This window comes from Tachypleus tridentatus, chromosome 9 (genome assembly GCF_004210375.1).
Source record: "Tachypleus tridentatus isolate NWPU-2018 chromosome 9, ASM421037v1, whole genome shotgun sequence".
Taxonomy (NCBI): Eukaryota; Metazoa; Arthropoda; class Merostomata; order Xiphosura; family Limulidae; genus Tachypleus; species Tachypleus tridentatus.
Window position 1 is genome coordinate 145,760,453 of NC_134833.1, and position 27,991 is coordinate 145,788,443.

General features: G+C 34.7%; 1 protein-coding gene across 5 annotated transcripts; it reads left to right on the plus strand.

Annotated features, from left to right (window-relative positions):
• LOC143226604 (transcription initiation factor IIA subunit 1-like) lies at positions 1–27,928 on the plus strand. Of its 5 annotated transcripts, none has more exons than XR_013014680.1 (10): positions 1–170; positions 889–990; positions 2,251–2,401; positions 4,609–4,688; positions 5,549–5,635; positions 6,691–6,796; positions 19,279–19,388; positions 19,586–19,735; positions 22,781–22,899; positions 26,446–27,928. XR_013014680.1 is itself a non-coding variant. In XM_076457799.1 (10 exons), exons 1-10 carry the CDS (start codon positions 153–155, stop codon positions 26,551–26,553), a joined length of 1,002 nt encoding a protein of 333 aa, XP_076313914.1. In that variant the 5' UTR covers positions 13–152; the 3' UTR covers positions 26,554–27,928. The 5 variants fall into 5 exon arrangements, 2 of the variants coding, with proteins under 2 accessions (XP_076313914.1, XP_076313915.1); XR_013014681.1 differs by having other exon boundaries at positions 13–170; positions 22,760–22,965; XR_013014679.1 differs by having other exon boundaries at positions 13–170; positions 22,781–22,965.
• Positions 27,929–27,991: the final 63 nt, after the last annotated feature.

Sequence of the window (27,991 nt, forward strand, 5' to 3'; positions counted from 1 at the left end):
GGTAGCAAGAAGTGTTTACGTCACAGAAGTAATCGTGAAGCGCTGAGGCCAGTGGCAGGTTCGCCGTCTATATAAAGGAGGTTTAGCACTGGTTCAACGGCTTCTTAGAAGCCTTCATTTTAGTAGAGATATTGTGTTATTGTTAATTTTTAATGGCAGCATCGTCCGTGGTAAGTTCTACTTATCTGACTTCTTAGCCTACAAAATGTATCTTTACTTTTTAACATTACGAAAAATAAGATATATGAATTGTACGAAGAGGTCATTAAATAGCTATATTGCCATAGTTGCACTGCAACATGGGAAAATTCATTGCAGCAACAGGGCTAAGCACTACCCTGATGTTTGTTAAGACCGGTACATTTATACGTCTCGTACAACTGAATGGTTGATATCAGCAGTTTGAAATCTCAAGAACAGCTCGTAAGGTGGCGCAATGCATAATCATATATAAAAAAACAAACTAAAAATACTATATTTTTGTGTTAATTATATTAGTTCTGATTTTTTAACTCATTGTAATGACAACTTTGGTTTGCATAAAGTGTAATGATATTAGTAGCAGTAAAAATATGTAACTTATCGGGTATATTTAGTTATGGGTTATAAACAAATATGTGAATTTACATATATGTTTTGGATAAAATTTCATTACATTAAAATGTAATTTCTAAACTTTGATTAATATTTTTGCATTTGATTTTAGAATGCAAATAGCGCTAAAATAACAATTAAATATAACTTAATTTAAGGACAGCAGGGACGTGTTAGTCCAGAACTAGGACGTTCCAACCACTAAACTTTAAATCACTCGAAGCCAGCCCTTATCATTCAAATATTTAAAATATCCGTGTTAATCCTTGTTATAAGTTGTGTTGTATATTTTAGCCAAAGTTGTACAGAAGTGTGATTGAAGATGTCATCAACAGTGTTAGAGAAGCCTTTCTGGATGAGGGTGTGGATGAGCAAATACTCGTAGAATTGAAACAGGTGAGCTTGTTTTTTCGTGGATTCTGGCTAGAGCTGTAAAGTAGAAGAGGACATTTCCAACTACAAGAAATAAGTCATTGATTAAAGGGTTATGGTTTTGGAATACTTGGTAAACTGAATTTATGTACTTCAATCAGGGTGTAGGCACATTTGTGAAAGTACTTGAGAATGGACGTTTTCTTTTTCTGCCAAAGTACTTGAAAATATTATAGTAGCAGTCTATATTGATATGAAGAGTTCAGCGCATAAAAGAAAATTATTGTTTTTTAGTCTACATTCATATGTTGGACAAATACGTAGGAATTCTATAACATTTTAGTGGAATCCACTTGATTTTGATGAATACTTTAGCTTCCAAAAAGTGCTTTAAAATATTCTAATCTTGAGTGCTTGAAACGTTTTTTGAAATTGATCTGAACAATTCAGTAAGAATCAAGTGTAATAAAAATAAATAAATCGTTATGTGGAAGTTATAATTAAAGTTTCAGTTGATCAACAGATCCATTAACAGAAGTGTTTCTTAATGTTATGTTGTTACTTTTACTCTAGAGCTGTATTATATAATTTTCTCCCCCTCTTTCCCTCTAGACTTGTGTTACATAATTACTATCTTTCCCTAAACCCATCACATATAGTTTTTATCTTTATCTTTCTGAAAACTCATCTCGATAGGTTTCTGTCTATCTCTCTCAAGAACCTTCTCACATAGTTTCTTTTACTCTATCTCTTATGGTTTCTACCACCCACTGGCAAAACAATATGTCTATAGACTCAAACTCTGAGAATCTGCATATTGATATCCGTGGTGAGTAGAGCACAGGAAGCCCTTTGTGTAGCTTTGTGCTTAATTCCAAACAAAAGAACTTATGATTTCCTTCTCTCTCTCTCTGAAGACCCATCTTGTGTAGTTTATCTCTCACTAGACCCATCTTGTATAGTATCTTTCTCTCTCTCTCTTTTTTGACTCAGATTACAGTTTTTCTCTATCTCTGTCTTGATTTATCTTGTATGGTTTCTCTGTCTATCACTAGATCCATCTCATATTGTTTCTATCTCTATCTCTCTCTTTCTAGATCCACTTAACATAGGTTTTTCTCTCTCTCCCTTTACTCAAGTATGTGTCTTATCATTAAACTTCATATGCTATAAATATAGTACTAATATGACTGTTACTGTATACCAGTAACAAAAATAAATGAAATTCTTCCTTTGGTGTATTTTAGATCTTCTAATTACAGTGTGTTTTTGATGATGTTTCAGACTTGGGAGAAGAAGCTTGTTGAATCCAAAGCTATAGAACGTAAAGAACCAGATACGGTTAGTGCTCCTAAATTTCGACAAGTAACAAGTCAGCCATCTTCTCAACATGCTCAGCCACAACCAAGGATGGTTGCACAGGTTGCATCATCAGGTTGGTTGACTATGTCTTTTATTTTTAACACATATTTGGCAACAGAGATAAAACTAGGTTAGGAATAAAGTTTTCTCCAAGCAGTTAACACAGCAAAAGAGTTATGTCGTATTGAGAACTGTAAATGATAATTTATTTTTGATTGGCTAAATATTGATGTGTAATAACTTCTGAATGTTGGACAAATGTTGTGTTTATGTGAAATGTGGGACAAATGGCATATGTAGTTGAATTATACAAAAAGCTGTCATCATGATTTCTTCCTCTTGTGTTGATTGGATTCAAGTCAGTGTGTACTGGAATGCCTTTGTTCTTGCAGATTACTACTAAGTGATGGTTTGACTATTAAATAAGATGCAACCATATGAATGAAACAAAAGTGATGGATATATAAATGATTGATATGTTCTATTTTCTAATTCTTAATATACTCTAATGAGCCAATGATAATCTGTTCACATCTTTGTAATATCAAAAATTAAATCCATTTGTGCATTTAGTGGCTCAGTAGTTCATTTGAGAGTCTATTGCTAAAATTTGGGTTTCTCTAGTCATCATTAATACATTGTAGATAGCCCATTGTGAAGCTTCACCTTAAACACATAAAGGGATTACAAGCAATAGAAAAATTGTCATATGTAATCATCATCATCATGTGACATCTTCAAGAAGGTTGGCTGTCACAATCCTCTCCTTCTGTTTTTTCTGTGATTTTTCACACCAGGTCTTCATATTTTGCTATCACAATCCACTCTTTAATATTTTTCCCTTCTATTTGACCCTCCAGTAGGACTTGATGAATGTTGTCTCGTCTCATCGCGTGGCATAAACTATTTTCCTCCTCTTGATGGTTGGTACAACATATTTCTTCACATGCACCAAAATTTCTTCACTTGTTACCTTAATATTCAGGATATTTCCATCATCTTTCTGAATATCCACATCTTGAATGCTTCAAGTTTGTTGATTAATGGTTGCATCAAGGTTCGTGTTTCACAGCCATTTAATGGAGTTGACCACATATAGCATTTTATGGTTTACTTACTTGTACTCTTTCAGGTCAAGCTTGTTTTCATACTATTAGAGGTACCTCTTACCACCTCAAATCTCTTCACAACTTTCATCACCTGTTATGATATAGCCCAAGTATATGAATATCTAGACTTAACAATGCAGTCAAGTTGTAAGTTACTAGGGTTGTTTGATAGATCTATAGCTTGAGATGTTAAAGTGTACTTTACTAGCTGCAAGGTACTTTGTACTAGCTTTCGTGGTTAATCCTGTTGAAAGCTTTTTCGTAATGAATGAAGGATATGTATACATCTTTTCCAAAGTATCTGCTATTGTTGTTAAAATGAAAATTCGGTCCCTTGTTCCTCTTCATATTATAAAGCAACATTGCACTTTACTTGTATCTTCTTCATTCGTTCGTTGATTTCTCTGTATTGTTATCTTCGGTATGTGACTCATCAGAGTTAGTGTCATGTAACATCAACACTATCTCTTGTACTTTCTTTGGTATTCAGACAAATATTAAATCATTTGTATCGGATATTAAGAAAAAGTTAATAAATCCATTTGTGCATCTGGTGGTTCAATGGTTCATATGAAAGTCTATATTGCTATAATTCAGGTGTCTATTCTTATGGTTCATATGTTACAGATAGCCCATTGTGTAGCTTTATTTTAAACACAAAGGGACTTGCAATAATAGAAAAATGTTCATGCAAAGACAGATTAAGATAAATCTTAAATTATTTTCTTTTGAAAAAAGAAGAATAAATGGGTTTACTCACTGTAAGGCACTTCAGTAAATTTGTAGCTTGAGCTGTTAAAGTGTATTTTGGTAGTACTGTATTTTAGTTGTTAAAGTATATATTTCTAGCTCTAGTTTTGGTTTTGAGTGTGGTAGGTAAGGTAGTTTAGCATTCAGTCTTATATTTCATGTGTTTGATCACATGCTAGAATATTATGTTAGTTTATCTTCTGGCTTGTGTGCAAATTGTTTACTTTTACTTTAGTCCAGTTATTTTTAATCAACAATATTTTCTAAAACCAATGCATTTATGTTGTCTCTAATTTAAAATTTCCATTTTGAGACCATTTGTTGGTTTAAAAATTACAAATTGTGCCTTGAACCTACAGTGTGCATGCCAGGTGGTTTTAAATTCTGATATAAAGCACATGCGATCTGTTCATTTTTGTAGCAATAGCTCACCAACTGGCTTTACCTCCTGGGAGTTTGGTGCAGCCAATAATACAGTATTCCACCACTACAGGCACTGGGGTAGGTTTATTTTTCTATTTGAATTTGTATATTGGAAGAAGTAAATATATTTATTATAAATATGTGCTGTCTTTACCTCAAGCAAGAGGTATATATGTTAAAATTACAAGTTTTCTTTAAAACTGGTACTTAAATTTCAGACCATAAAAGAGATGTTCAGAAATGTTGATTATGCAAATGAGAACAAAGATTTTAAAATCCTAGTTTAAAGTTATCCCAAAATAAATACTATGACAAGTTTACAGTTGTATTATTATTGCAGTAAAACAATATGGCTAATACATTAATATGCATGGATTTAGGGGTTAAATTATTTAACTGTAATATTTGCATAATGTGAAAATTTATTTCATTGCATCATTTTCAATGAATGTTTATCACATTATTTATAATGAAATGTATTACTAAGAGTTCAAGTGTACCCCCTAAAGAAATGGTGCTTTCTAATTTTTATCAGTCTGTACAATAATGGATTGATTTTAAGATGTGATTTGTATAGACAGAAATAACTTTGATTGACTACAAAAGATGTCAGGTGGTTTGCAGTACAATAAGGTTTAATAACACAAAGGAAAATTAGTATTAGTCTTGTAGGAAATATATTCTTTTTATATCAAACCTAAACTACTGATATAACATGATACAGACAAGGTTTAAAATAAGAGTTCCAGAATATGCAGTGATACTTGTCAAAACATCCATATCTCAAGCTAAGTGTTGTAATAAAGAAACATAGCCACACTGTGTGTTATCCAAGGGTACATTTTGACATGTATGTACTCCCAGTGTGTTGATGCTTTTCAATATACACTTTAAACACAAGTATAAAGAAAAATGAAAATGCTTCTTCTTGCCACTAGATGGAAACAGTTGCCCTTACAGTGCCACAGAAAGTGACCATTGCCCTGCCTGCACAAAATTCCCAACAAGGTGTACAGACAGTAATGGTAAGTCAAGTGTCATCACTAGTAAATTATACAGGCTGTAATGATGGGTTCGTTATTAGAGACAGACAAAAGCATTATGTAATTGTAAGCACAACATTTTCACTTAAGCAGGCTAATAAACCAAGAAAGTGTAAGACTGTAGTGATAAGTCCAGTGTCATCACTTAGCAACTGGCTGGTAGAATATAGAGGCTGGAATGGTCAATCCAACATTGTCACTTTGGAACTGACTAGCACAGCATGCAGACTGTAATGGTAAGTTTAGCATTGTCACTTTGGAACTGACTAGCACAGCATGCAGACTGTAATGGTAAGTTCAGCATTGTCAGTTTGGAACTGACTAGCACAGCATGCAGACTGTAATGGTAAGTTCAGCATTGTCACTTTGGAACTGACTAGCACAGCATGCAGACTGTAATGGTAAGTTCAGCATTGTCAGTTTTTAGCACATATTTTATTTGTTTGTTTGTGATTTTTTTTTCTTGCCAGAACATGAATTTCAGTTAAGATAACAAAGAGGCCTAATCCATTCTCTGATTAGTGTTTCCACTGAACTTGGTTCTTATATAAAGTCCTATATTCATTAATTCTCTTTATTGAAATTTCCATTTCAGTGAGTAATTAATTCACAGAATGATAAGTAACCAATCATTTTTCTGTACAATAGCAGCAATGACTCTATGTCGCACATTTTCCAAACATCTAAAGTATTTTAGGTTACTAATGGTGAGTAAAAAGCTAAAACCAAACCTTCTATTTTTTGTGACAGCTCAGAAGGAAACATTGTAAATAAATGCTCCATAGGTAAATATCTAAATCTTTCCATGCACTGTTGTTTTTTTTACATTTTAAATTTAATTCAACAGTTAGACATTTTATTCAAGAGTGTCTTAAGAACACAAGAGAACAGTTGTTTCTGATATATACCTTCAAAACCATTTTACTTAAACAAGTGCCAAAAACTGGAGATTGGAATAATGAAACTTTTATGGAAGTTGTTAACTTTTGTAGGTTCCATACCATTGTATACTATAGTTAGTTCTGCTTTATTTACAGTCTGCTGGTGCTACTATCACTCTAAATCCTCAAATGACAGCTAACCTGCTTCAGCAGGCTGGTATTTTGAGCACTCAACCAGCCATGCCCAGTAGTCTTGAGACAGGTTGGTGTTCTTTCAGTGTTACTGCTGTACTTGAGCAGTTTTAGTTAATTTCTGCTTGGTCACAATTAAAACAGAATTTTATTAAAACTTTATTTGTAGACATATTTTAGTGCTTGAAAGGAGGACTTTTGGAACAAAATCTTTGGCAGTAAAGAAAACTCCAAGAATACTGTTTTTTAAGTAATAATAATAATCTTAACTGCTTTTATAACTTTTAAATCTTATTCTAAATAAATTTGTTCTATCATAATTTTAAAGAAATTTCATCCAATATTAATTTTGTACTTTAGCTTGTATTTAAGTATTTATTTGGTAATACGACCAGTTAGGTGTTCTCGCAGTATATAATAATTCTGTTAGAATTATAGTAGTTCCAAATTTTCTTCATAGACTGTTTTTGATCTGCAGTTATATAAATACAATCACACCAAATTAACCATTTTCAGTAATTTTCTTGCTTTATCTTTTTACTTGTTTAAACTTGGTAAATTGTAATTGAAAAAAAATAAAATAAAATTTTGAGCTGTGTTTACTATGATGTAGAAACTACTTAACTTGGACATTGGCTTTAAGAGGATGGGTACAGTGCTTTTAAATACAGTATCTAACTAGAATAGTCTTACCTGATATGTACTGACACTATATGCACACATTTTTGTTGGCCATTAGTCTTGATACTTCCACCTACCATCAAATTTTCTTATTTAAAGTAACTGCATGATAGCATGCGACAACTCTCCATCAATAAGCATGTGATATAACTCCTAGCAAGCTGACTTCCTCTATGCAACTTAGAACAGCTTCATTTCTCGAGTGTCACTCATGTTAAGACGTGTTTTTTTTTTCCTCCTTTTCTTTATGCTATTTTATTCAGTGGTTTGATTTTCTGTGGAAACTTAATTTTTCTTTACATTTGCTACACTAGTGTCTTGAAATCATGGCATTCCGTGTTTTTTATTATAATATATATTTATTTGGGGATCTCTGTTTGGTCTCTTTTTAACTTCAACTCCTAATTGAAATGAATTCTGAGTTCCGCATTTCATCTACCTCAACTGATGTTCCTACAATTATTTATTATTTTAATTACAGTGGCCTCAGATCTACCATTATTGGTAGCAGATGTTACTCCCTCTGTGTACTGGGAGTTGGCCACGTTTATTCAGACTCCTGATTCACCTGAGGATTATTCTTTCGTCCCTTGTTCAAGTTTACCTGAACAAAGAGAGAATATTTCTGGCAGACTATTCCAACCCTTCCTTCACCGCCCAGTCATGTTTAGCTCCAGTATGTGTAATCAAACTTCTTTTTTTTGAGGGTTAAACACTACAGCTTTGCTTCATTTTGTCTTTGTTCTTCATTTCCTTTCACCTCTTCACTTTACATGAGACACATTCAGGCCAGTATCTTGTTCTGATTGTCCTTCCTCTCATTGGATATTGGGGTTCATGCCACTGGGTTTGTGGATCAGTTATATTCAGGGATCACTTCACCTTGACTTCCATGTGTTTTAAAAGCCTATGCTACAACTTCTCATAGGTCTGCATATCAGTTTTTTTTAACTTGCAGCAGTTGATTTCTCTCCTGCCTCTTTGAGGTTCAGATCTCAATTTTTCCCAACCTCATATTTTCCCATATTTACTTTATATTATCCTCTCTCCTTCATTTCTTTTTCTCGATTATCCTTCTAACTGAGGATCTTCATTGTTTTTCTGATGTTTTTTTTATGGGGAATTCTGCTCTGTTTATATAAACATAACTCCTCTGTTGATGGGATCTCTTGGTTCAGGATGCCTTTACGTCCTGTATGAATATACCCCCCCCCCACCTCATTATGGGACTTGCTCATGGCTCCATTTTTCAGGTGAGATGTGTTTGTGGATCTTCTTTCCTCATTGTCTTCCTGTTTGTCTCAATCTTCTCCTGAATGTTACCATGTCTTATCCTTTGCCCACCATTCTTTTACTATTTCCTGTTACATGGGTCTTCGAGATTAGCCATCAGTTTGTTTATTGATAGATTCAGTACCCTGGGTGGTCCCATTGGGTTCAGGTCCAGTAGAGGCCAGACTTTTGCTCTTTGCCACCATTTGGAAGCCATTCACCACAAACCCTTTGGTTTTGAATTTTCTTTCTTAAGGGCTCATTCTTTGTTTCAGTTTCCTCACCGTCTCATCATCTCATATCCTTCTTCCTTTCTTAGGATCCCATTTCCAGTCAGTGTCTTTCTAATACAGCTTGGTGTAGGTCTTGAACACTTTCCTACACCTTTCTCAATTCACCATGGAATCTTTCCAATGTCTTCAGTGGGCTTTCACTCTTTATACAACTATGTTAGATGTCTAGTGTGCTTACTTCCACATTCTAATCTTTCCTCTCCATGCCATTTCATCCATTGTGGCTACATTTACCTGTTCTGTGCTTTTCCATTTGGGCTTTTTTTCTATCTATACAACTTTTGTTGGGTTGTTAAGATCTTTACTCATATTTTCCATTCTAGAAGCTTTTGTTTTCACTATTATATGGATTACTGGCTGCTTCTAGCTCCTTTTCAATCAGTTTCTTCTTCAAAAGACTGTATGTATAAGTTGTCTACTCAAAATGGAAAAATCTTTTCTCTCTTTTAAATCATAATGTTTTCACCTTGGAGTATTTTTCAATTTCCATTTCTGCTGGGTCCACTTTTCTCTCCTTCACCTGCAATCTATGGAGCTTTTGTTTCCTTTTCACCCTCTCAAACTGCTTCTTTGAAAAATACAGGTGGTAGGCTTCTTTTCCTGCTAGATTCGAAGCTCTAAGAAAAGACTTTAGTGAGCTCAAAATTTCATATTGTTTTAGACCTAAATACAACTTAGTTCATAAACTTGATAAATTAGAATAGAATCTGAGGTAGTTGTATAATAATTTATCATTTTTGGTTATTTTAAAACATGTATGTAAAACCTAAAATATTATTTTATCTTATGTCCTCCATGTGTGAAATTTGATAAGGCTTAGCTATGTCAAATAGTAATTGAGTATAAAATTCATAAATAGAAGAGAATTTTTTTTTCCTGTACATCTTTATTTACTATTCTGTATGTTAATAAACTTAAAACCTTGTTTGTAAATACTTATAATCTGTATACATATATAATACATTATAACTAAAATGTAATTGTATTTCACAAAGTACTAGTCTATGAAAACTGTCAAAACAGTTCACTTGGTAAAGACCGATTTTATATTCCTGGATACAGTAACATGAGTGCACATGCACCAAATCATTAAACTTCTAATATTAGTGTTACTCAGGCTCGGTTGAAAGGTCAATATAATAAAAATACTCTGTGTTTGTGTGTGTGTCTATAGATAAATAATGTTTAATGAAATTTAGAAATTAACCTATTTTCTATGTAAAAATGGGCAAATTTGCACATTTTCATTTACATAAGATCTGAATAAGACAACTTATGATTCAAGATTTACATGTATTTATACTGAAGTTATACAAAAATGTTTAGAAGTGAGTAGTTTTTCGAGATTTGCAACTGTAATGTAAATCACCTACATGTATCAGCTCCCAAATACAGTCTCCCATCATGTTTTTGTTATACACTCCTTGGTAGCAGCATTCAAAATGCAATATATCTTGGCGGAAGTGCTCGCCTTGCTCCTCTTAGTATGCTCTCATGTTCTCCTTAAATTTATCAAGATGAGTGCCAAGGATATGCGCCAAGCCCATTTTGCCATGATTATTCACCAGATCCTCAACCAGTTCACATAACTGATTGCCCAAGAAGCTCGAACCACTGTGACAAAGCTGCCCTAAGCTTTATTTTTTCCTTCCTCTCTCACCAGCTGCACCTCTGAAATTGTAATCTGTATCTTCAACGTCTACCTCCTATTTTGATTTGCTGCTCTCTTCTAAGGATGGCTGCTTTCTCTCTGGCAGAATGGGTACAGGGAGCTCGGGGCAGTGTGGCACTGTGGCGATAGATGATGGAAGTTCTGGATGCATGATAACAGATGCATTCTTGCCAGACCAACGTTTGGAAGGGTCCACCATGCAGAAGTAGCAATTGTTTGAGTGGTAAGTGGGTTCACACCAAGTTCTTGGAATAGCAAACTTCATCGCTCTGTTTTCCCCTTTGTACCATCTTCCAAAAAAGCAAAATAAAATTGTTATTATGAAGAATAAATTTATTTCGTCCACAACTAATGTGTAAGAGGTTCATGCAAAATATTTTATATGTGATATTTTTCTATACTATTGGATATTAAAAAAAATATTAAAAGATATTTAAATTTTAAAAAGTCTAAAATTTGTATAATATAAATCTTACTGTTCAAACAAGCAAAAATTGTCCGTCTTACCTTCTAGAGTTTTTTTGCAGTGTTTGCAAGTAGAATGAGGTGCCCAGGGTTTGTCTTGATCTGCGACAGGTATGCCGAAATATGCCTTGTAGGCTTCACACATTTTAGCAGATGCTATCACAGAATACTTTTTCGCTCTTGTCTTGATAAAGTTGCCACATACGTAGCAGAATGCGACTGGAGAATGCATGTAGTTTCTTGATGCCATCTCTGATAAAATCAGATAGGTCTATGTGCTTACTTAGGCAGCTAGAACTAAACTAAAGTAGTGAGTTTTAAGCCCCCGTATATATATATATACTATATATATTACTATGGAAAGTTCTAGAGAATTCTAAAAGGCTATTGAAATTTTCGTAAGTTCTACAACATTCCAGAATGTTCTTGAAAATTCTTATAAGTTCGAGAAAATTCTCTATCAGCTACTCAGCAATAATTCTACTTGGAATGTTCTGGAAAATGGATAGATTTGAAAAATTCATTGCCCAGGTCACAAAAGCTAAGTTTGAAGGAAAATTAGGTCTTTCCCATTTACTTGTGTCTTTGATGGTAGAGACAAGTCCACATAAAGGGAATGTGGAAAAAGGACAGGAATGTCCAAGGAAACTCGCATGAAGTTTCATGTTCCCTTTACACTTTCTGCCGAGGAACAAGAAAAAGTAAAAATTTTGTTTCATAGTGTTACAGTGAAACTTCATGTGGGTTGCCTTTAGATATTCCTGTCCTTTTTCTGCCTTCCCTTTATGTGGACTTGTCTCTACCACCAAAGAAGAGCATCTTTTCACAAATGCTTTGCTTTTTGATTGGCGTGTATATCTTCTCATGGAGGAAGTTTTGGAACATTGTTCTACTGGTGAGTCATGTCTGCATATCAGTCTTATAGAACTACTTGCTGTCTATAAGGCTCTTTGGTTCACTTCATTCTGTTCTTCTGTAACTGGTCAATTATGATCTGATATGAAAACTCCACAGTTCTCTTTGTTTCCACATCTTGGACCTTGTGATTTTGGATTATGGCCCTTACATTTGTTTGTTGGTGTGTTGTATATTTGGTGCCTGGAATTTAGTTGTGGATTGTTTTTCACAACCCAACAAACATTTCCCTTTACCCATAGGTGTTTGTCTGGCTGTGTTTCCAGTGGGTTACTCTAGAACTGGATGCTTTCAACACAAACCTGAGTTCAAAGCTTCCTTAACTGTAGTTATATATTATTGTAGTCAGGACTGGAGTGCTTTCCATTTATGCTTTATCCCTCATCCATCTTCTTCCTCATGACCTTTTTGTTCTTCAAGCCACTCTGTGTTGCATTCTCTTGGTGACACCACTTTGGTCAGAACAGCCATGGTTTCCACTTCTGCACCTGCTCCTATTGACACCTCTCCTTCAAACTTTCCTTTGTTAACCTAAATCAGGCACTCTACATCCTTCCTTTTCAACACTTTGTTTTCACATGGAGCTTTTGTCTGGACTCATCTCATGTGTTGCTTTCATGATTTCTCATTCTGTTCACACATTCTTCATATCATGTTACCAAAGCAAGTAGTATGTCTTCAACCTTTGGTCTTCATTGTATACCTTCTCTTTCCCATTATATTTCTCATTATGCATTGGATTCATCATTCTCTTCATTTGGCTTATTCTTTCCTGTCTTCCAATGATTATTGCCAGTTCCAAGCCTTATTTTCAAAATAAGGTTTTTCAGTCACCTATTGTACTATTCCTAGTGCTGCATTCCTCCAGACCCTAATTGGAAATATAGTAGTGGTGTTCTGGCACTGTATAGAAACTTCTCTTGACATCATATTCCAGATGCCACCTAGATAGGGACTGGATGATTAGTGCCAAAATGTAGTTTGCCCCTTTAACTGAGCACCTTCCTTCCCACTGCTGACCAGATTTTAGTTGTTAGGGTTACTGGTGTTAATTAGAGTTGGCTTGGCCATGTAAGTTCTCACATATTATTAGTCCAGGAACCTTTTTCCTACTACAACCTGGCCAATTCATTCACAGTGCCAAAGTGTTGTGGCCTGAGTTTGAACTACTATATTTCTGTCTGCCCTCCTACCATTGCCCAGATGTTAATTCCCAGGGGTATTGGTGATGGTTGTGTTGGACATGTGCACGTGATGATGCAAAATTCCTGAAATGGAAGATCTTCCCTTCCAGTTCTTGTATCCTAAGTGAACAATAGAGGACCCTCTTTCTACCATGAATTGGATATTTCTATTGCCGTACTGCTGGTTTTTGTTGAAGTTGAACTCTCTCTCATGGTTTGCACCATAACCACTCTATGCTAGTAGTCCATTTAATTTCTGGGCTACATCCTATGATTCCATCCTTATTGTGACATGTCACTTTTAAGAGCAAAGTGTATAATTGGCTTAGAAGTGGTGCAATCTCCCACAGTTATGTCTTGCCTTCACTTTATTCACGTTCCCCATGAACTTTCTTTGGGCACATTCTGAAGTGAGTTCTTTTGTATTCTATTACAGCAATCCAGTCCACCAGGTCACTGTTCTGTGAGAGGAGGTAAGATATTTTATTGGAAGTGAACAATTACTTACATTGTAAATGAATTACCAATATTCTTTCCTCCACTCTCATATCCCACCCTTCCTTCTCACTTTCATTGTCTTTTCCTTTTAGGCCAGGTGGTTAAGGTACTTGACTCATAATCTGAGGGTTGGGGGTTCGAATCCCCGTCATACCAAACATGCTCGCCCTTTCAGCTATGGAGGCATTATAATGTGATGATCAATTTTACTAATTGTTGGTAAAAGAATAGCCCAATAATTGGTGGTGGGTGATGATGACTAGTCTTCTCTCTAGTCAATTAGGGACTGCTAGCACAGACAGCTCTCATGTAGCTTTATGCAAAATTCAAAATAAACCAAACTTTTCCTTTTGATGTTGCTCAGTCTTGAAGTGAATTGAGCTAAGCTGCACAGAACAATGATTCTCAAACTGTGGTACACACACCACTCCCTCGGTGTGGATTCCTGTACGTGGTGAGGGGACCTCCCAGGGAAGGTTTTGTTCTTTCAGGTTACCTCCTCTGGGATCTAAACATCCACCCACGTTTGCCATGCGTGGCGATCCGTGAAGGGGAGGAGAGGATCCTGGTGGTTGAGGGGTCCAACCCTAACACACCACTTTGGCCTTGAATTCCTGTAGACAGGCAGCCTTTGGGTGGCTTCCCCTTGGGTCAGTCAGCTGGTCCACTTAGGCTAGAGTCAACCAAGTACTAGTGTTGAAAGTTCTCAGCAGGTGTGGTGGACATTGTGTCTGATGCTGGTGTTTTGATATACTGCTCACGAAACCCTGGCATTGCTGCAGTGTCCTTGTTTGACACTGTAGTGCATCCCCTCATAGGGTTCCATGGTGGGTGGGGTCAGTGAGCACTGAAATTTTCTTTTTTTTTCCTATGGATCCTTCTGATAAAAATTTCAATAAAATAGTGAAAAAACAATCAATAGGTAAATGACCACATCTTGAAGACTCTCCTCAGCAATTTTCAATATCTGTACCACCAGTTGTACCTCATTTTCTCATCCTACATTCTCTTTCAGAGATACCTTTAGGGCAAATGTCCCCTTTTTATTCATAAGGGACTGGAATGGCTTGCTGGCTCTCCAAAGTCAGTAAAGAAGCTTTGATCTGGAGACATATTGATTGAAACATCCACATCCCAACACAGTGAACTCCTCTTGCATTCAAAGACAATTGAGGATTTATCTAATGATGTTACACCTCATGCTACTTTGAATTCATCACGAGGAGTTATTGTTGAGAGGGATTTGAAGAACATCCCCAAGTCAGAGATTCTCACTGGTTTCTCCACTCAAGGAGTTTCTGCAGTGAGGTGCATCTCCACTCGCAAGGATGGAGTTACACTGCCGACAAATATCCCAGACTACACATTGGTTACAGTTTTTTAACTCATTGTTTTCTTTTATCTGGAGCTGATGCACCAGTGTGTAGTTTGTGTAACACTCAGGTCACAATAAGCCACATTTTACTTTCTTGCCATCATTACAACTCTCAATGACGGCACCATTTTAAACATGTTCTGTCCCAATGTTTGTCCATAACATTAGACAGTGTTATTGGTGATGGTGACACTGTCTACCTTGATAAAGTTTTTAGGTTTTTAAAGGCCATTAATCTTTTTAATGCCATTTAAGTGTTTTATATCTATTCATTGAACCTTTTTATTGTGGTTCAGTTTGAAATTAGAAAATGGCCATAACATTAAATAACTCGACACCAGGACTGGAAAGGCCAACTTCAGGTGACTTGTGCTGCTGTTTGAACTATCCATTTGAACTACTCGTTAGTCATCTTGGCAAGTTATTATTACAATTTTGCTGCATGTTTTTAAAACTTTTATTACTTTACTTTTTGATAATGGCCGTAGTGACACATACCACGGAACCAGGACTAGAAAGGCAAACTCCAGGTGACTGACAGTGGTTCTTGAACTTACCTGTTAGTCCTCCTGGTGGGTTATGATAATTACCATTATGCTACAGAAAGTTATTTATAACTTCTCTTACTGTAGTTTCTCTCTTAACATTGTAGACTGGATGTCAACATTGGTTTTATGCTATTTATGTTTTTAATTGCTGTTTTGTTTTACCTTCATTTCCTTTTATGAATTTTACTACATTTACTTTACTCTTACCTTTCTACCAGACATTTAGTGCAGAGAGCCAAGCTGCTTTGTGCCATAAAACACTAAATCAACCAACCAACACATTCCACTGGTTGTACATGGATCTATCTTTGGTGGTACACAACACAGTTAACATAAAAATATTCATAAAAGTTTTAATATGCCCTATATGAGCTTTCCATGTACAGGTACATACTACCCTTCTCATTTACAGAATCACCATCTACTTCAGTGGTTCTCAACCTTTTCTGACTTGCAGCACACCTGGAAAGCCTTAACAATTTTTTTAGGTACATGGTATACGGGAAGCATTAAAAGCCTCAGAACAAAAATCACAGCCAAAGCAATGTCGTTTGACCACGAGTGTCATTTTAAGGCTTTTTAACAATTTTGTGGTATAACAGAAAAATCAAAACTTTTTATTTTTACATATGTTTTCAATGTGACACTTGTGCCTGCTTCCAAGAGCAAATCAAATTGAAGCGAGGCTCTAATGTAGACAAACAAGCTCGCATTTCATCATCGACTGTAAGAAGCCCCTCTCTTTTTCTGGCTTTAATTTCAGTCAATGCTGAAAATCCAATTTCGCAAAACTACAAAGATGCAAATGAAAGCAGAACTTCAACTGCTTTTGAACTGATTGCAAGATATGAATTTTTAATGGAGATCCAAAACTCATCCAAGCTCTTTTTGGGAAACAATGACTGATAAAATTTGTTGTTTTGTAAATCAGTGAGCTGTTCTTTTTCCTCAGTTGTAAGATTTGTTTTCTCATTAATTCTGAATGGATAGGTCACCCAGTTATATTCGTCGACAGCAAGTGACAGGAAGTAATGTTTCAGTGCAAACTGTAGGTCAGTTAATGTGTTCAAAATTTGAGGGACAATTTTCTTCTTTGACAGACATTTGTTAACAGAAGGAAAACAATCAAGGACTCCTTTCAAGATCTTATTCTTCCACAGAGTCACCTTTTCATCGAAGGCCTTCAGTTTGGACATTGCAGTAATAATGTTTTCAGATGGTCTTTGGGGACTAAAGTTCAGAGAATTTAATTTGTCAAACAAGTCAAAGAGAAATTGAACCTTCAGCCACCAGATCTCATCATGAAAAGAAAATTCAAAACCTGCTTCCTAAACCTCCAAGAAAGAAATTACTTCAGTTTTTAGTTGGACAAGACACTTTAACACATTTCCTTTCGAAAGTCATCAAACTTCAGTGTGATACAGTAGCTTTTTGTAGTCTGAATCCATCACCTTACAGAGAAGAGAGAAAAGTTGAGATTGAAGTGGCCGAGGCTTGATGAAATTCACCACTTGAATAACTTGATCCATAACAGACTGCAAATCTTTAGGCAAAGATTTGGAGGTGAGTGCCTCTCTGTGAATCATGCAGTGAACAATCCTAATGTTTGGATTTTGTTGGTGCACCAGAGTGATGAATCTCTTCTTTTTTCCTTGCATTTAAGGACAGCCATTGATGTAAATGCTGACACAGTTATTCTAATGTAATTTGAAGAGCAAAATGTTTTCATTCACCAATTCAAAAATCTCTTGGCCTTTCTCTGTACTCTTTAAATCATTGAAAAATAAGTATTTGTTTACGATTTTTCCATTTTTATGAATTGAACAAAAGCCAGAAGTTGAGCTTTTCCACTAATGTCAGTAGATTCATCAACTTGAAGAGACCATAGCAGAGACAATTCATCTTCAGGCGCTTTGAAGTATTCACAGACTTGATCCTTCAAATCCTATGACAAGTCTACAATTCTGTGCAAAATTGTGTCATTGGACAGTGGAACTTGCTTAACCTTTTTAGCAACATCTGTTCCAAGCATAGTTTCAACAATAATTGCTAACGCTGGCACAATGACTGATTCGACCTCCGTATGTACTTTCTTGCATTTTGCCAACAATTGAGCAACCTTATCACTCACAATCAGTCCTTTTTTGGTCAGCTTCATGTAGTTCACAAGCTTTCATGGTTGTTCATGTTGTTGAGCTGTGAGATTCTTCAAGTATTCTTTTGGTTTTTCCTTCACAGCTGAATGTTTTTGTTTCCAAGTGTCTCTTCAGTTTGCTCGTTCGATAAAGCTGCATTGCAGAGTAGGCAGAATGGTAATTGAGAATGTTTCGATTTCAAAGCGGTAAAACTGCATTCGATGTATTCGTTTTTGTACTTTCATTTGTTTCTTTGCTTTTGATTCAACACGTTCTCCTTTGCAGCACCAGACTTACTTAAATATTTTTCCATGGATAAATAATAAAGCTAATTCATACACAATAAGCACGAAGTTCTGCAGTTGATATAAAATTCCTACCTACAGCATAGTAGCTGCAGCTTACCACAGAATGAGAAAGCAGTTTGATTGTTTGATGCATCATTTATGATGTACGAAGTGCTTGTTGCGGCACAGTTAAACTAACAGTCAAACCGTTGCAGTCGAGAATGAAATTTAAGTATGAACTTCTCAGTGCTCGAGTTCAATGAAAACCATCGAATGTTTTAGAAGGTTTCAGAGTGTCTCTATAGTAGTTTTTATTAACTAATGTGTTCGACTTGCTTGTAAAATCCCAAGAAAGTTGAATGTGTTTCAAAAACACTGTGGCACACCTGCCAATCTCTCGTGGCACACAGGTTGAGAATCACTGATCTACTTGCCTAGACTTGCCAGTGTTTTTTCTCTTTAAATTTAAAAAAAATGGTACCACATATCTGTCAATCATGCCATAAAAAAAAAAAAAGGAATTGCATCCTTCACAATGAGCAAGTGTTAAGAATGTAAATTTTTGTTACTAGGTTTTTCCTTTTTGTACTTTAGGCTTGAGTTTGTAATCGTAAAAGTTTAAAGAAAAACGTCTACATGAGCCTGAAACATTTGAGAACAATTGGCATATAGAGATTCATCTGTGCTAAAAGTTGGGTTGCACTCCCATTGATGGAGAGTTGTCACATGTTCATTTCCATGCTATTATGCAACTGCCTCACTTGAAAACACGTCAGGATAGGTGGAAGTATTGAGGCTAGTGGTGAATAAAAATTTGCCCACATAGAGGGTAGTACAAGTAGGAAAAAGCTATTTTATGAGAACATGTAAGAATCTATCTGAAATGCATTTTTAGCTTTAGAAAGTGTAAATGTAACAGCTCCAGATATGAATTGCATGTGTTATCACATTCATACAGCAAGTGCTTTACATTTAACATTCACATGACTGTGCTATTTATCATTCCTTTAAAAAAGAGTAAAATATATGAACATCATTTATTTTGTAACAACAAACAACACTCCATTTCTCAACTGTTAAAATCCTAGTATATACTCGTTTTTCATTAAAGTTTTGAAGGTTATGTGTTAAGTTGTACAGAAACATGTTCTATATATTGTACTTATTATGGACTGATGCAAATATTTTAAAGGAACAAACTCATTAGTGAGTGAAATAAACTTTCAGGAACACGCACTCAAGGAAAAGATGCTCAGTTTCGTCCACTTCCTACAGCTGTGCTGGACAAACAATACACTGTGAGTCTGTCTCAGGCCACCAACTCGGCTGGTTTACAGGTAAACGTCTCTGTATGTCTGAATGTGTTGAAGGCAACATATCTCACTTATTTCTGCTGATATCTGTCTGTAAAACTACAAAGTTTGGTAAGATATTTTGAAATGCTATTTTCTTTTAAAATAGCAGAGAGATAAACATTAAAATGGAGTAGTTCTTAACCAGTCACAACATTTAATATTCATTCTGTTTTCAACAGCCTGGTAGAATACCACAAGTGGATGGAGCATGTGACACCAGTGATGAAGAGGAAGAAGATAATTTTCCTGATAATGATGATGATGATGACAGAAATGACAATAATGTTGATGAGCAGAATGATGACGAGTGTGCAGCAGAAGAAGAAGATGTAGGTGTGAGAAATTCAATTTAACATCTTCAATCATTCGTCTGTGTGATAAATGGCTGTTACATTAAATACAGAATTCTAGTCTTTTCTTAAAATTAGTAGTTACTATGCCATTACCTACAGCTAATTATCATAACATTAATTAAATTTTCTAAGTAGCTAAATTCTATATACTGGCTAGTTTTCATTGTATGTTTCAATTGCTTATCTGCTACCATCTTTGGCACTATGGCAGATAGATTGGTATATATATACATGTTTAATATGCTCGTCACTTTGAATATTTTATTGCTTTTTGTATTTTTCTTACTTTCTGGAGTCCACGAGGCATGCTGCAAATGGTGTTTCTTCCCCTTTGTTGGTACTTTAAATGGAATAATGTTCAGTTATCGTGACCATATTGTCTTGGGGATTCTCAATACTTTTCCAACTTTTATGTTTGTTATATATTCTTTATATATTTTGAAAGAGACATCTGGTATAGAAAAATAAGATTATATGTTGGTAATTTTCTTCCTAGTGTTTGTATTCTTTTTAAAGTGTTCAGGGTATCTGTTGTCAAGGGTGGTTATAATGTGTTCTTTTTGGTGTTGGTATGGCAAATCATGCTGCTGCTGTATACCAGGTGGGCTATGCTTACTTTGCTTATGTAGTTTACGTTGTTTGATATATATCAGGGTATTTACTAATATCCATAAGTTTCCTCTAACCGTCTGCTTGTGTTGCACATCTGAAGTGTGTTCTTGTTTATTGCTTTCTGAAGGAGGGTGGTACTGTTTGTAAAGGTTTGGTAGATTTCAAACATTTATAAATAATCTTTGAACTTTGTAGTAGAAGCTACAACTTTCAGGTAAAGAAACTGGATATATGAACATCAACAACACTATGAATTACCATGGAGAACGTATTGAAAGTCCAAAGACTCATGGGTGGCTGTCATATTTTCCTGTTTAGCCATGTTCTCTCAAAACAAACACAAAGGAACACTGACTTTGTAAAACTGTTGCTAAGTTATGAAGATACCTGGAGCAACTAAAACTTGAAGGATCAGCATGTGTCACCTCTCATATGTCTGTCGCTATTAAGTTGTAATGTTTTTTGTAGTTAAGCACAAAGCTACACAGTGATAACTCCATCAACAATGATATCTGGCTTAGAATCTTGATGGATTGAGTAATTCAGATACAATACCCAGCAAACACCTTCACGTTGTGGATGATTGTACTACATGTGCTGGATCCATTGTGTGTATTGAAACCCAGTTTTTGGCATAAGTCCCTAGACTTAGCACTATGCCACTAGGGAGCCATCTCTGGTCAAACAGTGTCAGTCTTCTATAGTATCTAACATGACAATCAAGATCAAAGAGAGAATCAATGAAAGATAGCAAGACTGTAACATTCTGATATTTAGTTTAGGTTGTGAATTGTCAGTTTGTGTTCCATAAGTGTTCTGTCGTTTTAAAGATGTTGAAATAACATTTTGGTGAAGAGATTGGATACATCAAAGCTGGTCATCATGAGAGTTTAGTTTATCATGGTTACCATTATAATACATACATAATAGTCAGAGTTCTTAACATTGGAGTTGGTTAAATGTTAAGTTTTTTTTTTACCAAATATTTAGCTGTGAAGTGGCATGGTAGACCTCTGAAAGTGTTTCTGAAGAGGGTAGCCTTGTTTGTGAACTTTATACACCAGAGACACATAGTGATATTGTTGTGTACTGTTACTTGTTTAAAAACTTTATATTCCAAGTTCTTTTACATGTTTATTGAAGAATTGGTTAGTTTTGTTCTACATATTAGTGGTTGATTATTTTATAGTGGCTGTCTTCAGATAGTTTCTTTGTCTGTGATTGATGGTAATCTCTTTGTATACTGAAGGAATTGTTGTGATGTTTCTGTTCAAGTTCCTGAAGATAGTTTTTTTATAGTAGGGTGGTATTTTAGTGGGGTTTACTGTTCTTCACTTTCTGTACTGTGACTTTATTCTAAGTAATTCCTTTTCTTCTTGTGGCTGGCTTAACATTGCATCTTTTGTAGCTGTATATCAAGATGAGTATTTTGTCCTGTGTTAGAATGGAGTTTAATCCTGTAGTTCATACACTTTCTTGATTCTTCAGATCAGCAAGTAAAACATAGATAAAAAGTAGTTATTAGAAGTTGCTAGTAAATAATTACTTAGGTTACTAACTATGACAATGATTAATATCTGATTGTCCCATATAGCAATAAGTCTGAAGGCTTAACACTTAATTAAAACCAGGTTTCAACAGCCATGGTCAACACAAAATACAGTCTTTTGCGAAGCTTTGTGCTTAAAATAAGAACTTTCTTCTTTAAAAAATCTGGAAAATCCATAGCTCTATATTGTAAATTTAGACACCATACTTTATATATTGTTCTGGGAAATACATTTTGTCACCTTATGTGTATAACTTCACTCGTATTTTAAGAGAGTCTGAGCCTTTGGCAGTATTATCTTTAACTTCTTCACCCACTTTGAGAATGTGGACCAATGGCTTAGCATGCCAAGCTGCAGGTATTAAGCTTGAAGATGTGAAGCTCTGTATGCTGTTGAACGTGACTTTGCATCTGAGAGTTTTAATTATGGCATTTTGTAAAAAAATTTACCAGTGTGGTGCCATGCTTTCAGTCAACCATTCTGTATTATCAACCTGTGTCACTTAAGGAGCCATTCAGTTAAGTTTGTGTTAGATTTCAAATTTAAAACATATTTTTATGGATTACACAGAAATAAAAAAATTGGGTTCATGTACGTTGATTATTGTTTTGTAAATACAATACTTGTAAGTGGGTTGTGACGATTGTAACATAAAGTTCATAGTGGTTTGAGAAACACTGTTAGCTGATTAGAATGTGAAATTTAATAATTATTACTATTAACAGTAAACTGGCATGAGTTTTTATAGTTATCTTTGTTTAATTATCGTTCACTGGAAGTCTGTAAATTGGTTATTATTATAGTGAACAATAACAAATTTCATTTTTTTGATATATAGAACATCTTGGTATTTCCATAGTTCTGTGATGCTCAACTCGAAAACTGTGGACTTGTATGGACACAATGACTATTTAATTAGAAGTGAGAGATGTTTTTGTTGGTTTCTTCTTCCAGGAACCTCTGAATTCTGAAGATGATGTAAGTGACGAAGATACATCAGAATTATTTGAAACGGACAATGTTGTTGTATGCCAGTTTGATAAGGTACACAGAGTCTGAACATTATTTTGTTAACAGTATCTTCTAAAACCTTCTGATTTTAGTATACATTAAAATATTTGTTTGTGCTCATGTTCTGAGCTATATTAGATGTGTGGCAGCTCAAACCATACTTTTTATTGTCAAATGTTCCATGTTAAAGAAATGTCAGGTAGGTAGTTTTCTCCTTGTGTATGTTACACAGTCCTGTACTTCAACACTTTGTGTATTTTGCTTTCTCCTTGTATCAGACCATCCCTTAAGTAATGTCCAATTTTAGGTTCAGTAAAAGAGAAAGGATTTCAAATGCTTTTAATGTTATTTAATCAGTAATATTTGTTTCATTATTATTTACTTTCTGCCAGTGATTCACAAGCTTCTAAATGTCACTTCTATAAAATTCTTGGGGTGTGAAGGAAAAGAACGTGGAGAAGGTAGTTTTGACATCTTCATGTGTTCCAAGCTCTTTTCCATCAAGATAGTTCTACAGACTTCAAAATAGATGATAATCAGATGGGGCAAGGTCTGGAGAATAAGGAGAATGTGAAAGTTTTTCCCAGTCTAACTCTTCAATCTTTCCAGATGTGATCTTTTCTGTATGGAGCCGTGCAATATCTTGGTGTTACACAACACCTTTATGATCGATCAAAGCAGACCTCTTTTCTTTCAGTACAACATTCAAACACTCTAACTGTTGACAATAAGTCTTATGTAATCGTTACATTGAACGGCAGCAACTCAAGTGTGGACATTTGTGGTTGTCTGAATTATCGGGAACTTAACACATTTTTTGGGCAGCTTAGTGACTGGAGATGAAAAAAATGGATATTTTTTAAAAATGTTAAGAGCTGCAGATAATGACTTACTGCAGGCAAACTGGCTAAAGCACAACCCAAAATGGACCTCTACTCCATGAAAGTCTTGTTAAGTGTTTGGTGGGATATTGTTGGTGTGATCCACTTTGAGTTGCTGGACTTCAATGTAACAATTGCATCATTTTCCAAGTTTTGAGACCTTTCCAGGTTGTTGTACATGATGGTAGCCTGTTGAATGGGTTGAATTAAGCTTCTGTGCTAGTTCAACTGTTACAACACAATCTTCATCAAGTGCAGCCAGCAGTAAGTCATCATTAAACTCAACAAGACAACCCGAACGTGACACATCTCTTAAGCTGTAGTCACCTGATTTAAACTTCTGAAACCATCTTTGACATTCTCTTTCGTTAAAACTCCACACCATAAATATCTTGAATGTTTCATGTAGTTTCAGTTGCACTATTGCCTTTTTTAAACTTGTAAAACATTAAATGCCTAATGTGTTCCTCAGACACATGCAATTTTCATAAGGGTTTATTCCATTAACAATCTGAAAAAGTTTATTTTATTTGTCTGAACATTTTTATACATGTCCTACTACATATTTTAGTCATTAAAGCTTTCTACAAAGACAGAAATGATGATGCACTTTCTATATTAAATTTTCACATATCACTTATGAAATGACTTTGTGTATCTCAGACTGTCCTGTCTTTTGACACATTTAGTATCTAGTTTATGTAGAGTAACTGTATTGAAATCATTACTTGTATAGTTATTATGTTTTCTGTTATAAAGTATATTTTATCTGTTAGACAGTGTGGGTAACTGCACCATGATTATTGGACCAGAAGATAAGTCTAACATCAGACAGTTTTTTTTTTCACATGAGCTTGAAGTTTTTATCTTTTGCATCATATATGGCCAGTGTGACCTGTTATACATAGGTCAGTAAAGCACAGACACCACGTTATTAATTATAACGCAGGTAAACCCATATCATGACATTTCTGGAACAAGTCACAATCTTTCATGCATCGGACTAATTCTTCAAAATGTAATGGCTTACTTATCTTTTCTTGCATCTCTACCAGTTAATTTTTCCCAAAATTTTTCTACTTTCCCTCTAGATTTCCACTTTGTTATTTAATCCATTTCTTTTACATACATGAATTTTGCTTGAAACGTATATTCATGTGCATTTATAAATATTTCTGAACTCATTTTATCTTCAACTACGTTTTCTTTTTTGTATTTTTTATTTTATTGTTTAAGAAGCAATGTTATATTAATGATATTTCTGTACAAATCAAATTTGATGTCACAAAAGTCAGTTGTGTTGTGTTGTTTTTGCTCTTCATATGTGGATGTGCTGGGCTAAGGATTCTTCTACAGTAGGTGTCTGTGACTTGGTGATAAATTAGACAATGAACAGAGAGCATACACTCCACTTGTTTTCAACACATGTCCAAATAGTCTTTACACCATGTATCTCAAACACTGTACAGTTCTTGTTAAAAGTCCATTTAGGCCAATTCAGTTGCTTTAGAATTCAGTTGAGAAGCTAAACTATTTTTCTCTATTTTTATTGCAATAGTATGTGTATAATTTACTTACACTATTGCATGAGTTACTGCAGTTGGATACTGTACTTCCCATTTTCCTATGTCTTTTGTCAAAGTCCACCCAGGTGGGTCCAGCTTAGGATGCTGACTAAACAAATTATTCTCCTCTTTCAAACTGTTAATCTTGCTTTACATTTCAGTTGTTAGACCATTCACTCCAATGATGGTTAACTGTACATTTTCTTGTATGAGTTAATAATACTACCTGCACTAAACTGTCTTATACCTGACAAATTCATGTTTTTATTCTCTTAACAACAGCTTCATGGAACATAAAACAATCTTGTGACACACAACTTCAAAAAAGACTGAGTAACAGATATATTTTTTTAAAGTTTTTTAACGCAAGCAGCGAATCTTCGTTAAATACCTACAGTAAATGGAAAAACCAATAACAGTGTGAATGTTGGAATCCCTTGCTGGTACAGTTGTAAGGCTTTTGGATTTACAATGCTAAAATCAGGGGTTCGATTTCCCCAATGCAGCTTTGCTATAAGAAAACGCACAATGTTGGAAATTTTTACAGCCGTAAACACATGTAATGGGAATGTTGGGACTCAAATTGGTGAGGTTTCTGTAAAAGTTAGTGAGTTTTTTTTAACTTCCATTCATAATTTTTCATGATTTTCTGATACTATATAAGATCTAACATTCAGTTACACCAGTTATGTTACTTAAGGCCTGCATCTTGTTAATATTCTGATATTATTTTAAGACTTCTTGCTATTAGTATGATTGTTCTTAGTGTAGTTTTACTTTGATAAGGCCTGCTTGTTATCAGCCTAATTGTACTTTGATAAGGTTTGCTTGCTTTTATCAGTCCAATCATGCTCCTAGGCTTGCTCATTGTCACTAGTCAAATTGTATTTTGTTAAGCCCTGCTTGTGTTAAAATTTCTAAAATTAGTTAAACACATCCAACCACAACATCTTTAAAACACCAAAGTTTTTGAAGGATATTCTTTTGATTAATCATTATAAATGTTTTATGACTTGCTGATATTAATAATTAATTCATATTTAATTTTGTGTTTTGTTTTTCATTAGATATCCCGAAGCAGGAACAGGTGGAAATTTCACTTAAAGGATGGTATAATGAACTTATTGGGTAAGGATTATGTGTTTCAGAAAGCCATTGGAGACAGTGAATGGTAACTGGCAGAAGCCAGATGTTACAAGAGGCTGATAACAGATGAACTTTATGAAATTCAACTTGACTTACTCACTGGAGGGTTGAACCTGATTATTAAACCCATGGTGGGTCTCTGAAACATTTCAACATCATTCGGGTGTATGGTTAGTCTGTATTTTGTCTTAGCATCATTAAGAAACTGTGAAGAAGTGAAACTGTGACCGTATGATATCAGTAGAAGTTGGCTGATTAACAGCAACTTTCCTGTTTTGTTTATCTTTTTGTTGCTGCTGCTGCTTAAATATAGAGATGTAGTATTTCAAGGTGAGTGTCTGAGACTTCTGTACATATCAGAATCTTTTCATTTATTCTCTTCTGTCCTGCTGCATATTTAAATAAAATCTTTTTAATAATTTCACTCAAGTGTTAGTTCTCTGAACAGAGAAACTTCCTGTTTTTTACTTGAGTTTAAATTTTTATACCAATGAGAGTATTCTAAATTATGTTAAAAACTTGATGCTTGTAATTGTTCTTAAGACTTACCGTGAGACGGGTTTATGTTACCTTCAATATTTTACACAAGCACGTGGTTGATTTCTCGAACGTTTCAATCAAAATGAAGAAAAGGGTGACAAGTCTGAATGTTCCTCTGGGGTATGTAATTGCTTGAACTAAGCCCAACTTTAAGTGGTGAAATTTTTCACAGATAATGACTCACCATTTAATCATACTTCAGAGAATACCAGTATCTCTAGCAGATGATTAATACACTCTCTCTGATTGCTGTAGAATATTTAAAAAATACTTATCATCTCACTGGAAAAACCATTGTAAAATTTATTCTTATGTCCAATGTTGTGATTACACAGACATAAGGCCTGGTGCTAAAAGATTACTTTTCTTGATAATATATATTGATTCTGTGTGTAGTAAATTGTTGAGGAACCATTTCTAGTCAACAGGAAATGCAGTCATCTTAGCAAACCAATGTATATAAAACATCTAAAGTTGTATTATGAAACTTGAGTGTGCAAGAAGTTGGAGGCTTGTGGCTCTTTCCAACATTCTGAAGATTGTGTTCTTTATGATCTGAATGTGTTAAAGATATATGTTTGTGCAATTTTAAAATTTTGTATATGACTGTCCTATAGTTTCTTCATTTTCACATATTTGTGATTCATTAACATTTTGTACATGACTATCGTCATTTTGACGTGTTTGCAATTCATTAACAAACTTGGAGCTGTCGTATGATCTTCTGCTAAAAACATTGTTTTGCTAATATTTCACATGTATCCTACATTATATCTATTGCATGATGTTCAGTTCAAACATTCTGTTTAAAATAATTGTTGTGAATATTAAATATTTTGCATTAGGTATTTTTCATTGGAAAAAGTTTTTGCCAATTATTTGTTTTCAATTTCATTGTACCACAGCAGTTTTCTTCTGTCTTATATA